The sequence below is a fragment of the Microtus pennsylvanicus genome, chromosome 3, assembly GCF_037038515.1.
Source record: "Microtus pennsylvanicus isolate mMicPen1 chromosome 3, mMicPen1.hap1, whole genome shotgun sequence".
Lineage (NCBI taxonomy): Eukaryota > Metazoa > Chordata > Mammalia > Rodentia > Cricetidae > Microtus > Microtus pennsylvanicus.
The window spans coordinates 84,176,161-84,193,203 of NC_134581.1; the positions used below are offsets into that span (position 1 = coordinate 84,176,161).

At 44.2% G+C, this 17,043-nt stretch overlaps 1 protein-coding gene across 3 annotated transcripts in view; it reads right to left on the reverse strand.

Moving 5' to 3' along the window:
• The window catches only part of Fez1 (fasciculation and elongation protein zeta 1), a 54,589-nt gene that overhangs the window by 18,283 nt on the left and 19,263 nt on the right, over positions 1–17,043 (reverse strand). For all 3 annotated transcript variants that reach the window (XM_075966371.1, XM_075966373.1, XM_075966372.1), the window contains 2 exons: positions 14,734–14,833; positions 1,183–1,269 (listed from right to left, as the gene is read on the reverse strand). In XM_075966371.1, the coding sequence (XP_075822486.1) occupies positions 1,183–1,269; positions 14,734–14,833 (187 nt within the window). The remainder of the gene's footprint in view (positions 1–1,182; positions 1,270–14,733; positions 14,834–17,043) is intronic.

The following is a 17,043-nucleotide window of genomic DNA, read 5'->3' on the forward strand; positions in this document are numbered from 1 at the left end:
TCTGTTTCAAAAAAAAAAAAAAACCAACAACAAAAGATTTATGTATTTTTATGTACAAGAGTGCTCTGTCTTCATGCACACCAGAAGAGGGCACCAGATCACCAGATTCCGTTGCAGATGGTTGTGGCTGCTGAGAATTGAACTCAGGACCTCTGGAAGAGCAGCAAGTGCTCTTAACCGCTGAAGCATCTCTCTTCAGCCCCAATCCCCTATTCTTTACCCATATTAAATCCTACTTTTTAAAAAAGTAAATGAAAAGAAAAAACTGAATCCTACTTTTAGCCATAGGCTTGAAGATCACCTCTACTAAGATGTTCTTTCTGGCTCTGCTGATCCCAGGGGGGCGCACTCAGAACAGCTCGAAAGCTGGCGTGGTGTCTAGCTCAAATAAGCACTTCCAGATGTTTGTTGACTGAGAAGAAGACTCAACACTTCTGAAGTGAGGAATCATTAAAACTACATCATAAACTCCATCCCTAAAGTGAAACATGGCCTCCCCCTTCCCACAAAGGCAGACTGTCTCTAAACACCTTTTGGAAGGCTAAAAATTTCCAGAGTTCTATAAAATGTGATAAAAACATCCACCACACAGAAAACTCACCTGTTACCATGTCTTCAAAAAACAAACATTTAAGACCCCTTCCTTAAGTGCCCAAGCTCCAAGTATAAGGAATCTACAGAGAGCTGGGCATAGTGGTACATGCTTTTAATCCCAAGACTTAGGGGGCAGAGACAGGGGATCTTTGAGTTTGAGGCCAGCCTGGTCTACAGATCAAGTTCTGGGTCAGCCAGGGCTACACAGAGAAACCCTGTCTTGAGAAAAACAAAATTAAACAACAAAAGGAAACAAATAAAAAATAAGATTAAAAAAGAAAAAAAAAGTCTACAGAAGCTTTTCAGGAAGTAAAGCCAGGAAACTGAACATGGCTCCGGCTCTCATTACTAACTGCTACAACCAACCCAGGTCCTAGGAACTGTGTCCATGTCTACTGTGAGCAGATCAACTGAAACATAAAGAGAAATTAAGCTCTTATCAAAGCTACTGAACTCATCAGCAAGGCACCATGAGACCGCGCATCTTTCTTCTGACTTGGATGGATGAGGCAAGGATGCCGTTTTCCACATTTTCCTATTAGAACAAAGGCTCCCTCCCAGGACATGAGCGGGAATTCAAGTTCACACCTGATCGGCTGTGAGTAGAGGCTCTTCATTGATGCCAGAGTCATTTTCGCTCTTCTCGTTGAACTCTTCTTCTTCCTTCTCGTGGATCTGAAGGAGAAGGGGCAGTGACAATGTAACCATCAGCAGTAGACTAGCTAAGCTGCCCCTTTCTAGCCTCCCGCTGTCTAAACGCCCCAACCATCAGCACCAAGACTAACTGAAGGGCTGTTTTAGCCTCCCGTCGTGTAAAGAGGGAATATGGAGAGGAGTCTGAGTTTCATCTTGTTCCGTCACACAGCGGGCATTGCCAGCATGGCCAGAAGAAGACAATAGGGTAGGAGTGAGCAGCACCCTTCTGATTCAAGGGGCTCATCAGTACTCTTTAACTCCCAGGCAGGTTCTCCTCGGATGAAGCAGGAACCTTCTCACAGTGAGTGACATCACAGCTAGCTCATGCAGCAAATATATTCTTTAAGTAGTGTCAGTTGGGCAAGAGAGAGGAAGGGAAGAAAGGAACGAAAGGAAAGAAAAGAGCAAGGAGGACAAACTAAAGCCTAAGAGAAACAGTGAAAAGGGAATTCTGTTTAGTTCATTTGTCCTGTGCCCCCTCGACTCTATAATCCAAAGAGTCTAGAAGTTCACAACTATTGAGATGCCTGAAGATGTCTAAGTCCAACAATACATCTGCAACAACTCTGGCTTCACTGGTCATACTGCGAACCGTTAAGGATCCAGAGTTTATGTTCGCATCCTGCACACATTCAGTCACCCACCCTAAGAATCTCTCCTTCCAAGAATCCAGCTGAAAATCATACAGGTGTTGGCAAGAGAGATCCAGGAAATCCCTCCACAGAGCCACCTTGCATATAGAAGCCGGTCTTCCTTGGTTCTAAGAGCTGATATGTTGGTTGGCCTGTCCCCCGGGACACTTTTTCCTATTCTATCAGGAAGCACTGGGGTGAGGTCCCAGCTGCCATGTTATCTAGCCTCAAAACGTCCTTCTTTGAGCTCCACTCTGGCAGGTACTCCCCAGCCATGCACATCCCCTCCTATCTCTACCTAAAGCCAGGACATTGTCATTATAAGGAAAAACATTCAGTAAATATATCATGACTGTCATCTGTTCTCAACCTGGAGAAGGGGCAAGGCAGGTAGGGAGAGGGAATCACCAGAGGAGCTGCTGGGCAGATGGCAGCATCTATTTCTGCAGTGGAATGCATCATAGGCTTGTGTCCCTGCCAAGGCTCCCACCCGCGGTACTGCTTGTTTGCATAGCTCCCCACCGGGCAGAACAAAACTCCTGGGGCCACACTTTGTTCATAGCTACATTTACATGGCAGAACTTCCCAAGAGTCAGGCGGTCCTGAGGTAGGAATGTGGCTCTTATTGGGAAACGGGAGGATTTTGTCTTCTGTATGAATTACTTTTTTGTTTGTTTGTATTATTTATATGAGTCCTCTGTCCGCAGGAACACCTGTGTGCCAGAAGACAGCATCAGATCCCACTCATAGATGGTTATGAGCCAGCATGTGGTTGCTGGGAATTGAACTCAGGTTCTCTGGAAGAGCAGCCGGTGCTCTTAACTTCTGAGCCATCTCTTCAGCCCCTGGACTTATAAGTCTCTGACAGGAACCTTAGTCTATAACTCAAATCAGATATGAAGGCTTGAAACGAAGGCTATGGAAATGCAATGTGTAGCTATGTATGGTGGTGTACACTTGTAATCCCCAGGAACCTGCCTGACTCCACTCTGAAGGCAGAAGCCATTCTGTTGTTGTTTAAAAGAAGTTTCTACATACTCTAAGAGCCAAGTTTCTTGGAACCTGACCTTCTCCAATCCATGACCTTTCTTTCTTTAGTTTGTTTTTTTGTTTTTGTTTTGTTTTTTGAGACACAGTTTCTCTGGGTAGCTTTGGAGCCTGTCCTAGAACTTTATAGACCAGGCTCGCATTGAACTCAGAGATCCACCTGCCTCTCCTTCCCAAGTGCTGGCATTAAAGGTGCGCACCACCACTGCCCAGTCCTTGATTAGCCGAGAATATGTTCACCCTCCCTAATCACATGATGTTTTTGGAGGGTTTTTTTTTTTCTGTATTTTCTTACTGCCCCATTGTCTCTCTTCTGTAAATCTGCTTTGCAACCACTCCTTTGATTTTAGTTACTAGGGGTCCCAACAATGGATTCAGGCTGCTCTCTTTAACCTGACTTAGGAAACAGTGCTGGCCTGCCCTTAAACTTGCTTTAAATTTAGCTCAAATTGTGGTAGTGGTTTTATTCTTGTCAGCAATCCCAGCAATCAAGAGGCTAAGAGAGGGTAGCATGAGCTACATAGTCCAATACTTTATCAAAAAAAAAAAAAAGAAGATTACAGAGAGAGCTAAAGACAAAGGCCTGGATTCATCCTGAAGAAACGAGGAAAGACCAAGCGTGGTCAAGCCTGCCTCTAACCCCAGCAGGTTGGAGGCAGAAGATCAGGAGTTCAAGGTCATTCTCAGACCATTTCTACCCAGGTCATTCCAGGCCTGAGCCCCAGAAGACCAAAACCAGACGCAAGGCAAATGGGTGCTTACACTTTCTGAAATGTGGTCGAGCATCAATGCATTTTCTTTACTAACTCAATAGTGCACCTTTGAACTAGATCCTCTTCTGCCCCAAGTTTCTCCCACACGTGGCGGGTGGGGTTTGTTGGGAAGGAAGGCTAATGGCTAGACATCCGTTAATGAGCCCCAGCTGTGGCCAGAGTGAGGCACTCCTGGAGTGCTCTTTCCTGTTGCCCTCTCAGGTCTGGGAATAAATTATTAGGATAACACAAAGATCTGAAAGCCAATGACAGCCTTAGGAAAGTCATCATGTGCAATGTCACTGCTGTGAGTACTATAAGGGTTCCTTGTTCTCTTCTTTCTCCAAAATCAGGCATGGGGGAAAAAAATAAACCAAAAGGCTCAGCACACACAATGCACCCCAAGAGAGCCCGGCTCCTCCCGCCTCCTGCTACCTTTGCTCAGTCACAGGCTTCAGCACATCCGCCCAGTTTCAGGTCTCCGTCTTCTGTCTGGTTTGTGTTCTAACTCTCCATGCTGCCTCGCCTCAACCTGGTTCCACCAAGTTTGTGCACCCTCCCCACCACACACACACACACACACACACACACACACACACACACACACACACACAAAACGCTTCCTGACTCTGCTTTGCTCTGACAGTTTCTGTCACTTCTGGACAAACCTTTTCCCATCACACTGGCTGTTTACAGACTCCACTTTCCCCCCAAACTGAGGTAGTATTTTGAGCAAAAGGCTTAACCAAACAAGAAAGGAAGGGTGGCGCACACCTTTAATCCCAGCACTCGGGAGGCAGAGGCAGGCGGATCTCCGTGAGTTCAAGACCAGCCTGGTCTACAGAGCTAGTTCCAGGACAGGCTCCAAAGCCACAGAGAAATCCTGTCTCGAAAAACAAAACAAAACAAACAAACAAACAAAAAAAAACAGCACTGGATACTACGGTGTAAGGATGCTCCTACGATTGATTATGTGAACAGACATCAGAGTCACTTCCTTGGCCACTTGTGTGGCATGAGAAAGGTACCTCCCCCAAATGATCCACAAGCCTGTCACGTGGCATCCATTTATTTGTGGACCAAACCTGACAGCCCTTTCCACTGCTGTCAAAGCGAATGAGGATCTCGTAAGGAAAAAGGTATCCACCCAAAGTCTTTCTTCCTAGAATTAAGGAGACATAGATCCAGAATGGGAGCTGACCATAGCAAGCTTTTTTTTATCATCTTGCTTTGAGGAGAAGATGTGCATCAGGATTGCCACCATGAAATAAAAGTTGGAAACTCATGCAGAGCCTCTAACACTTGCTGTGTAGCAGTCCACGGAAGGCTTAGGAGTCTGCTGAGTCCCTGTGCCCAACAGCAATTATAAGCCAGGGCCTTTTGCTAAAGCATCCCAATTTATCTTGTTCCTAGAAAAAGAGAATTTCTACTTCATATTCAGCCCCTTTACACATTTCTCACCCCTTCCTCCACTGATTCAAATGTGTGTGGCTGCTGCAATAACATTAAGAAAACAAAGATGCATTTTTTTTACCTCCAGTCAAAAAAGTAGGAAGAATAAAAGGAACCCAACAGTGTGTGCTCAGCCCCAAGGAAGGGCACTATGTCCCTTTTGTGCTTGTGAACAACCAGGAACCATCTGTGTGGGCTAAGTCAAGGGCTCTGTATTCGCACAGCAAGATGCTCCATGGTGTTTGGTCAACAAACACTTATTGAAAGAATTAGTGAACAAATGACAAAGAGAGGACAGGGTAGTGCAGTCAGGGCCCAGACTCAGCACCGCCTCCACATAACATAGCCTCCTCGTTGCCTGGAGATTAATTGGAAAGATGGATCTTCCTGTCCTGGATCTCTGTCTCCTCTTGTCTTAGTGTCAATCACTATCTGCTATGAAGTGAAGGTTACAGGGGTCAAAAGATGATCTTTTTATGTCATAGGCAGGAACAGAATAGAATGATTCATTTAAAAACCCAAACAGAGTAGATAATTGTCAAATAATAGCATCTACATGTACAATTCAAGGATATAATTTTGACCTAAAATCTAAGTGCACAGTTATTCACCAAGCATCGTCTATGTACAGCTAAGCTACAATGGACCTCTAAGTGAAACCCCACATAGTCTTTCCTGAAGTTCCCACATGCTACAATTATTTAAATCACCTCCTATTTCCATTTATTTGCAGTAGAAGGAAGGCACACCAAACATTGCACGCACAGTTACCTCTGCTTCCTCCCCAGGTTCTAATAAAACGAGAGTAAATGGATTTAAAATAAGACCATTCCACAGGAGCAAAATGAGTTAAAGGAAGTCAGCAATGAAAAAGGTGCTTGCTGGGAAGGAGCTGCAGGCCCAGGGGCCGGAGAGCCACACCCTCTCCAAGCAGACCTTCAAAGGTAAATGCATTCACACTGAAGATGTTGGAAAGTGAAGATGTTGGAAAGCTTGGGCGCTAGATCCCTCAGATTGGCAGTGTGAATGAGGTTAAAAAGATGAGGAATAAGTGAGATTAAAAAGCAGGGGTGCACCGGGTGGTGGCGATGCACACCTTAATCCCAACGTTTGGAATTAAACTCTATGAGTTTGAGACCAGCCTGGTCTACAAGAGCTAGTTCCAGGAGGGGGCTCCAAAGCTACAGAGAAACCTTGTCTCAAAATAAATAAATAAATAAGTAAAATAAAAGAAAAAAATGTTGGGATGTTTCCTTGGGGGCAGCCGGACCACAGGTCTCTTGTAGCAGCCACGGAGAAAGGCTGCTACAATCCTGTCACCCTAGGGAGAGCTGGTGGTTTCACTGGTGAAGTTGAAGCAGCAAGGTTCCTGTCTCAGACACACGGGACAACTTGACAGAGCCTGGGGTAGGGGAGTTTTACAAAATCAGAGGGAGCTAGTCTGCAGACTCATTAGACTCCAGCCTCCTTTCCTAAGGGGCATCTGAGGAACACTGTTCTCATGCCAGGCACTGGAGGGGTTTCTAATTAGAGGACAATGTAATAGAGATACATGCCAGCTCTCAGGATCTCCAAGGAAAATGATAGATCCTTTGATCACTCAACAGTGTGGCCTAACAGACACAAGCTCTAACCCCAGAGAAAGAGCTCAGCTTTCTGATGATCCCAGCACTCAGGAGGCTGAGGCAAGAAGATCTCCATGAGTACATCCCATGTTCCTCTTTTTGGGTCTGGCTTACCTCACTCAGGATAGTGTTTTCTATTTCCATCCATTTGTACGCAAAATTCAAGAAGTCCTTGTTTTTTACTGCTGAGTAGTACTCTAATATATATATATTCCATACTTTCTTCATCCATTCTTCCATTGAAGGGCATCTAGGTTGTTTTCAGGTTCTGGCTATTACAAACAATGCTGCTATGAACATAGTTGAGCATATACTTTTGTTGTATGATAGGGCCTCTCTTGGGTATATTCCCAAGAGTAGTATTGCTGGGTCCAGGGGTAGGTTGATCCCGAATTTCCTGAGAAACCGCCACACCCACTGAGGCCAGCTGGCCTGGGTCTGAAAAAGCATGGGATAAAACCGGACTTGCTGAACATAGCGGACAATGAGGACTACTGAGAATTCAAGAACAATGGCAAAGGGTTTTTGATCCTACTACACGTACTGGCTTTGGGGGAGCCTAGGCAGTTTGGATGCTCACCTTACTAGACCTGGATGGAGGTGGGTGGTCCTTGGACTTCCCACAGGTCAGGGAACCCTGATTGCTCTTCAAGGTGATGAGGGAGGAGGACTTTATCGGGGGAGGGGGAGGGAAATGGGAGGCGGTGGCGGGGAGGAGGCAGAAATCTTTAATAAATAAATAAATTAAAAAAAAAGATCTTTATGAGTTTGAAGACAACCTAAATTACACAGCGAGTTCCAAGCCAGCCTAGGCATATAGCAAGAACCTGACTCACAGAAACAAAAAACAACATTATTGCAGTTTATATGTAAACTATTGCCCAGGAATACTATGCCCCAGCTGGTGACGGTATTTGGGAAGGTTTAGGAGGTATAGCCTTGCTGGAGGAAGGATGTCACTGGAAAATCTTTGAGGTTTTAGATTTTATAGCCTACCTCACTTAAGGTTCTCCTCTCTCTCTCTCTCTCTCTCTCTCTCTCTCTCTCTCTCTCTCTCTCTCCTTCCCTCTACCCTCTCTCTCTCCTCCCCTCCTCTTCTGTCAGTCTGCAAATACAATGTAATGGGCCTGCCTCCTGCTTCTGCTGCCACGCCCTCCCCAACATGACGAACTGCTATACCTCCTCTGAAACTAAACCAAAACGATCCCTTTCTCTCAAGCTGCTTTTGTAGGAGTATTTTAACCACAGTAACAAAAACAAGACAAACACATAGAAAAGAAGATATCCCTGCCAAGAAGTTATGGAGAATGCCCTCAGCCAGAGAGCAGAAAGCAATGTGATTGTTTATAAGATCTCATTAGGAACCTAGGAGCTCCAGGATATTGAAAGTATGATAATTGTGGTGGTTTGAATAAGAATGGCCCCCATAGGCTCATATTTGAATGTTTGGTTCTCAGTTGGTGGACTGTTAAGGAAGGAGTTATTGGAGAAGGTGCGCCATGGGGTGGACTTTATATGTTTCAGTCCATGTCTCACTCTCTCTACCTGATGCCTTCGGATCAAGATGTAACATTTTACATATTGCTCCAGTGCCTGCCTGCATGTTGCTGTGGTCCTACCATGATGATCACAGACTAATACTCTGAAACTGTTTTTCACAGATTTGTTTTTATTTTCTGAGACAGGGTTTCTCTGTGTAATAGCCCTAGCTGTCCCTGAATTAGCTCTGTAGGCCAGGTTGGCCTTGAACTCTCAGAGGTCCACCTGCCTCTGCCTCCCAGGTGCTGGGATTAAAGGCATGTGCCACCACCACCAGGTTTAATACTCTGAAATTGTAAGCAAGCCCACAATTAAATGCTTTCTTCTATAAGATACTTTGGTCACTGTGTCTTTTCGCTGCAATAGAGCCATAACTAAGACAATAATAAAATTCAGATTTTCTAATGAGGTTATGCATTGAAAAAAATTCTTTGATGGGTAAAATATATAGATAGAAAGTTGGAGTGTAGAGTTACAAGGGTTACCATGAGAAATACAATGCTTCTATACAAGGATCCCAGAAAATGACCAAGGATGGTGGCTCATGCCTCTAACTCAGCATTTTGGAGCCTGGCAGGTCAGGAGTTCAAAACTAGACTGGGCTCCAAAAGAGTCTGGCCCAAACATTTCTCCCTCCTGTGATAGATAAACAGATACTATCCATGCATCCAGAAAAATGAAGACAGAAGATCAGGCCTCTTCAAGGCTTTCAGAGCAAGCAGCATCAGGTCCACCCCTTGGGCCAGAGCAACATCCGGACAAAATATGAGGCAATTGTTTCCAGGCACTGGATACAGGCAGTGCAAGGCTTTGGACTGGAAAGAAATGAAGAAAACTAGGATCCACTATAAAGTATAAGAAAACCATACGTTGCAAGTAGCAAGAATTTTATTTGTTTGCTTTTGAGTTTTATTTGATTGGTTGGTTATGTTGCTATTTTGAGATAAGGTCTCAAAACTCAAAAATCCTGGGCTGGAGAGATGGCTCAGAGGTTAAGAGCACTGGCTGCTCTTCCAGAGGTCCTGTGTTCAATTCCCAGCAACCACATGGTGGCTCACAACCATCTGTACTGACATCTGGTGCCCTCCTCTGGCATGCCGGCATACATCAAGGCAGAATGTTGTATACATAATAAATAAATAAATCTTTAAAAAAAACTCAAAAATCCTGGACCTCACTATGCTAGCCAGGCTGACCTTGAGCTCATAGCCTTCTCTTGCCTTTGTCAACTGAGGCTGGGATTGCAGTGATAGAATGATCAGCTGAAGGAAAAATTTTAAATTATCTTGTTTTTTGGGTTTTTTTTGTTTTTTGTTTTTTTTTTTTTTTTTTTGTTTTTTCAAGACAGGGTTTCTCTGTGGTTTTGGAGCCTGTCCTGGAACTAGCTCTTGTAGACCAGGCTGGTCTCAAACTCACAGAGATCCGCCTGCCTCTGCCTCCCGAGTGCTGGGATTAAAGGCGTGCGCCACCACCGTCAGGCTATCTTGTTTTTCTTCTGTCAGAAAAATCATTTTGTATTGTGGAGTGTAACTATAAATCAAAATAAAGCACAGGACAATAGCACAAGAATGGAGGGAATAGACAAACTTTCAAGTTTAATTTCTTTTATCTAAAGAGGCAAAAATATTTCTTCTAAATAGACTATGACAACTGAAATGTACAATGCACAGTGTGCCCTGGAGAAAACACTCTATAAAAATACCGAGAGCATGATTACACAGGCCTGTAATGCCAGAGACCCAAGAGGCTGAGCAGGAGAATTTAAAGGGTGAAGACTGCTTGACTAGTTAGTGAGCTTCCCCTACTCCCTTCTCGAATAAAACAAAACAAAAGCCGGTGGCGCTCACCTTTAATCTTGGGAGGCATAGGCAGGAGGGTGGATCTCTGTGAATTAAAGGCCAGTGTGGTCTACATAGTGAGTTCCAGGATAGCCAGGGTACATAGTAAGACCCTGTCTCAAGGAAACAAAACTGAACAAAGTGGAGAGGTATAGATACAGGTCCATTACAAGGAACAAAATGGAATGCCAAGGAAAAATGAAAAAAGAAATTAAGAAGTCTGGAGAACTGGCTCAGTGTTTAAAAGTACTAGTACTTCCAAAGGACCCAGGTTCAATTCCAAGCACCCACACAGCATCTAACAGTCATCTGTAACTCTAGTTCCAGGGGACCTGATATCCTCGTTTGACCTCTGCAGGCAAGAGGCACACAAGTATAGTACAGACAAACATGCAAGCAAAAGAGCCATACAAAAAATGCAAATAATTAATGTTATGATCTGCTGGCCTGGCCTGTCACCTGGGTACCATGTCCCTTTAATGGACAATCCCTGCCCACTGCCAACCCCCACATCCCACCCATTCTGCACCAAGGCAAGTGGATCTCCTGCCTCCTCCAGCCTGCATGTTCTCGCTCTCTCTTGTTCTCTTTCTTTCTCTGAAGAGGTAACTACTTTCTCTCTTCCCTTTCCCGCAGGGGCACAGAGGCAGAAATGCTGCAGGTCCCAAGTGGTGGGCAGTGGACCATGAGACCATGCAGCAGGTCCCTAAGCGGCACAAGGGCCTACTGAGTCTGATGGCACCAATGTAATGGTTTGTTTAAGTAAAATGCTGCAGGTCCCAGAGTGTCAGCAGTAGGCAGCAGTTCACAGACCACGGCAGGCCATGAAGGCAGTCTGGTCCTAGGGAGGGAACCACATGGTGGGTGAGAGACCAAGATGGATAAGCATGCCATGCAGAGAAAGTGGGTATTTATTTAGTGGGTTATGGAAGGGAAGGGAAAAGAGGGGGGAAGGGGAGAAAGGAGAAAAACAAAGAGAGGCAGAGTGGAAAAGTAAGGGAAGAAGTGGGGAGAAGGGAATGAGACAGAAGCTGCTTCTTTGGGAGAGAGACAGAAAAGAAGGGACTCAGGCTGGAAGCTGAAGATCAGCTTGCCTGGGCTGGACAGGGGATGGAGTGGGCGTGACTTGTCTCTTAAAGGAATAGGACAGACCATTACACAAAATCTGTTCACAATAGCAGGTCATAACCTGGGAAACCAAGTTTGCCAATCCCTTAAAAGTTCAAAAATATTCCCGGTCAGGGAACCAAAAAAAAAAAAAAAAAAAAAAAAGAAAAAAAGTTCAAAAATAGATTTGCTGAATGGCTCAGCCTTCCAGACCCCCAGGCTTTCCTAACTAGAAATGGAAGCACATACTCCTACAATGATGTATATAACAATGTCCAAAGCAGCTTTGTTTATAAATTTCTGAATGGCTTTTCACGACAGGGTTTCTCTGTGTAGCCTTGGCTGTCCTAGAACTAGCTCTGTAGACCAGGCTGGTTTTGAACTCACAGAGATCCACCCGGCTCTACCTCCCAAGTGCTGGAATTGAATGTGTGTGTCATCACTACTGGGTGATTGATCTTTTATAACTGTATAAATGTGTCACTTTGATTTTAACAAAGCCCAAATCGTTCTTATTGTAGTCAGGATTGAACAGTGTCTATGATATTTAATTCAATTACTTATTTTAGTCACAAAGACAAGCATAAACAGGTAGGGAAACAAACAACTGATTCTTGGTAATAACCACAAAATAGACGATTACAAAGGCTCATGAAATTGAGACTGCCCAGCGGTGGACATATACTATGAGTGTTTGGTTGGTCAGGCTAACAGAAGGAATTCGGAGTACTGGTCAACCTGTTAAGTCATTTAAACTGGGGTCAGTTAAAGTCCTTCTACTGTAATAAAACCAGGTGATAATGAAGGATGAGATAAAGCAGACTTCTTCCACCCACTTTTATCACTTGTCCTATGCCAGACTTAAATAACCCAGGAAAATCTGCCTCTTGGATCACAATGACCTGATTTGATTTCTATAGCTAGGCTCATTGCATTATTTTAACCGTCTTTTATTTTGGGTGACTACGAGTTATTGTACAGATGTGTGCTGCAAGAGAAAATGCACAGCAGGAGTTCAGAGAGGACCTGAGACCCAAGCTCCAGTGTCAGTGTGAGTGTTCTTGCAGTAAAACATTGTCTCGAAGTCATTGTCTCGCCTGCCAATGAAGCCTTGAGGTCCCGATGATTCTGTATTGCTCGTGATTAGAAAACTTAAGAAGGCTATGAAGCATTCAACAAATGCTGATCTCTTCGTTGTTGTATTTTGAGCAGTAGTCTGCAGATAGAGTGCCCAGTCAGGGAAATCTGCATCCTTCTCTTTTACTTGGGACCAATTCTTGAGCTTCCAGGAAGATGTGATACACCACGATTCACCATTTGCTGAGTCCCCACCACCCAAGGCTGTGCCAGCACATTTTCTGAATACAAAATTGTCAAATTTTTTTCGTGGCTGAAACTAGGAAGCCAAACAAGGTAAAATGTAAAAGTTGTCTTTTTCTTTTTGTTTTGTTTTGTTTTTCGAGACAGGGTTTCTCTGTAGTTTTGGAACCTGTCCTGAAGCTCTAGTAGACCAGGCTGGCCTTGAACTCACAGAGATTTGCCAACCAAGTGCTGGGATTAAGAGTGTGCGCCACCACCACCCAGCGAATACACCTCTGACCATTGTGCAGCCTTTTCACCTGGATTATCACCTCAGTGTTTGTGGACGTCTTCTCCACCCACCACCACTCAATGTTTTCAGAAACACCGACCTCCAAAGTGACAAGGACAGTAGCACCTTAAGTTGCAGGTAGAACCCTCATGAATGGTATTAATCCCTTATAAAATAAGTTCAAGGAACCTCATTTGCCCCTTCTACGATGTGTGAACCTCACAAGAAAGTGCCACCCACGAACAAGAATTAGTCTTCCCCACAGACTGAATCTGCCGGCCACTTGATCTTAGATTTCCAATCTCTAGAACTATAGGAAATAAATGTCCTTTTTTTCTCCTGAGACAGGGTTTTTCTGTGTAGCCCTTGCTGTATAGGAACTCGCTTTGTAAACCAGACTAGTCTTGAACAGAGATCTGCTTGCCTCTGCCTCAGGAGTGCTGGGATTAAAGGCGTGCACCACCCCAGTTTATAAATCAGTCAGAGATGCTCTGCTGACTAAAATACCACTACATATATAGTATGTGTATGTACAGTCAGTATATATGTGTGTATATATATATACAGTCAGTCACCAGGAGCACTCTGGATTTTCTGAAAGACTATACAATCAACTCAAAAGAAGATGCCAATTTCCTTCTTTTAAAGTGTGTGTGTGTGTGCGTGCGAAGTTAATGCCATTTGTATGAGGATGCCTACAGAAGCCGAGGAGGGTATCAGATCCCTTGGAGCTGCAGTTACAGGAAGTTACAGCCATCTGACATGGTGCTAGGAACTGACCTCGGGTCTTCCGCCAGAGCAGCAAATGCTCTAACTACTGAGCCATCTCTCCAGCTCCATTGAAGCCCTAAACATCTTCTGTACTTGAAAAGGAACAAACACAACAGCTTCTTACCCACTGTGCAGTCGGTTCATCTGGGCCCTGGCTCTAACCAGCAGGCGTTATGGTCCACCAGCGCTTGCTCAAAGATTGTTTCTGATGGAACTAAACCCTGATTCTTAAAAATGTTTTTGTTTGTATATCTGTGGGGACTAGAGTCTCACTTTCTAGTGTAGCCTTACTCAAACTTGTGGCAGTTCTCCTTCCTCAGCCCCAGAGGGCTGGGATTACAGGTGTGCCATCAGAATGCCTGGGGACATGGGTAGCCAGTTGGGAAGGTCTGAATAAAAATGGCTTCCAAAGGTTCACAGGGAGTGGCACTATTAGGAGGTGTGGGCTTCCTGAAGTAGGTGTGGCCTCATTGGAGGAAATGTTTTAGTTCTTTTGCTGCCATCTGCAGATCAAAATGTAGATTTCTGCAGGTAGTTGTGGTGCACGCCTTTAATCCCAGTACTTGGGAGGCAGAGGCAGGTAGATATCTGTGAATTTGAGGCCAGCCTGGTCTACAGAGCAAGTTCCAGGACAGGCTCCAAAGCTACAGAGAAACCCTGTCTTGAAAAACAAAAAGAAACAAACAAACAAAAAAAAGGTGTAGATTTCTCAGCTCCTTCTCCACAACATCTGCCCATTTTCCTGCCTCGATGACAATGGACACTAAACCTCTTAATGGTATTAAATGTTTTCCTTTCTGAGAGTTTCTGTGGTCACGGTGTCTCTTCACAGCAGTAGGAACCCTAACGAAGACACCATTCTTACTCTTTTTATGCATGGCCATCCCAATGACCTCAGACACACCAGGTCTCCTTCCTGTCTTATGTTTCATCGTTCTCAACAGCTGTCGAGAGACATTGAGTCTGGCCATCCAGTATTCCCAACAGTGACTCTGAACTAGTGGTTTAGAAGGCCCTTGAGTTGTCGGGCAGTTTTCTATCTGGATTCCATATCCTCCCAATCCTGACTAAATAGCCCCAGAGAGGTACCTCCGTGTCAGAGCTGTTGCCATTCAGAGCCTCAATGTTTGGGTCCCTCCAGTCTTCTGAGAGTGAAGGGATGTAATTGTCTGTCAGAGCATCCCAAACCCTGTAAACAAAGAAAAGCTCTCATTAGCACACATCTGCGGCCTGACCCCGCCTGGAGGAAGGAAGAGCCGGGCCAAGCGAGAGAGAGGCTGCTGTGTGTGCCAGGCTGAGGTCATCTGCCTTCCAGCATGCAGGGGCAGCAGCTGAAAAACAGAATTCAAGGCGTGTCCAGAGGAGAAAGCCATGAGCATGGGGCTGGGGCCCTGTCCAGAGGGTTCAGAAGGAAAGGTGTTCCATCTTTGCTTAGAAATTAATCTGCACCCTGACCAAATAGTTTATTCTTGAATCTCAGAAGTCCGTTTCTCATAGTCCAAGAGAACCAGAGGGTAGAGGAGGAGGTTGGGCAGATTCCCTATTTGAGACTGGTGACATATTTCAACTTGAGAGGCTTCCAGTCTTCTCTCAGGAATTAGTGCCTTGAAATCTAACATGGGCAAGAGGATAATACCAATACTGTGACTGTGCACTTCCTTTCCAAAGTGCCCCAGGGAGCACACGGCAACACAACCCTGCCTTCTTCTTATGTAGAGTTTAATGGAGCCATGTTTCCATTTGTACTCAAGCAAATGTACAAAATGGAAAAAACCGGGCATGGTGACACTCACCTCTAACCCCAGCACTGGGGAGGCACAGACAATGGATGTCCATGAATTGGAGGCTAGTCTGGTTTACATATTAAGTTTTAGGCCAGTGGGGGCTGTATAGTCACACAATTAGTTTTTAGAAGGGAAAGATGCTATATTTCTTCTTGATTCTGTATACACACACACACACACAAAAGGTTTCCTACACTTCTTATCACTTGATTTCCTAACACCTCTTTGGCAAAAAGGGAGTGTTGGGGACCAAGGTTATAGTTTAGCGATAGAGCATTTGCCTAGCAGGTACAAGGATGAGGAGATGATTTGAAAAAATTCTGACGTCACAAGTATATCAGGAAAATCAATGAATTAGTAGGCACCTGACCACAGATATTTGAAATCAAATACACAATGATAAGGTAACTGTCATAAAACTAAAAATAGAATAAATTATATAGATATATAAAAAGATCTTTCTGGAAAATTAATGTATGTAAAACAGGTAAATAAAAAAAAACCCTCATGAAGCAATTTATTGACAGGAGAGGCATCTGATTGGTATTTTTCTATCATACAAGAAAGCACTTTGAGAGAATAAAGTCATCAAGTGTTCATGTGATAGCCACTCAGCAAGATTTCAAAGCCTGCTTCCTGTGTGTGCACGTGTGTGTGGGTTGTGTATGCAATTCATCTTGTACATGTGTGTGTGGATGCCAGAGGACGACTGCTATAGAATATTATTTAGAGATTTGCTACATTTTTTATGCTGTCAAACATTTAATGATGCAAAGATATGCTGCATTCTTTTGTTGTTGTTGCATTCTTTTATGTTGTATTTGTTTAACTTTGCGAAGCTGTGTTACTTTGCCTGTCTAAAATATTTGATTGTTCTAATAAAGAGTTGAACAGCCAATAGCAAAGCAGGAGAAAGGATAGGTGGGGCTGGAAGTCCGAGAGAATAAATAGGAAAAAAAGAGACAAAAAGGGGACTGAAAAAAGAGGGGCTACCCATCCAGCCAGACACAGAATAAGAAGGAAAGAAAAAACATATAGAAATAGAAAAAGATAAATGACTAGAGGCAAAAGGTAGACAGGATAATTTAAGAAAAGTTGACAAGAAATAAGCCAAGCTAAGGCTGGATGTCTATAAGTAATAATAAGTCTTCATGTATATTTATTTGGGAGCTGGATAGTGGCCCCCCAAAGAGTAAAGAGTAAAAGAAAGCCAACTGCAGATGACTTTGGGTGTCCTCTATTGCTCTTCACCGTATTTTTTGAGACCAAGTCTCTCGCTGTACCTATCATTTTGGCTAGGTTAGCTGGCCAGTGAGTCCCCATGCTCTATCTGTCTCTGCCCCTTCAACACTAATGTTCCACACGAACTCACCTGGTGCACCCAACTTTTAACATGGGTGCTAGAGATCCAAACTCAGGTCTTCATGCTATGTGGCAAGCACTTCATCCACTAGGCCATCTCCCCAGCCCCAGAGCCTGCATCTTAAACCATGGATGATATCCCAGGTACTGTCAGGCACTTGTATAAAGCCAAGTTCCACAGCATTGTGGAACCAAGAAGAAAATACAACTTGCTAACTCAAAAAAAAAAAAAAATGCTCCACCCACCACCACC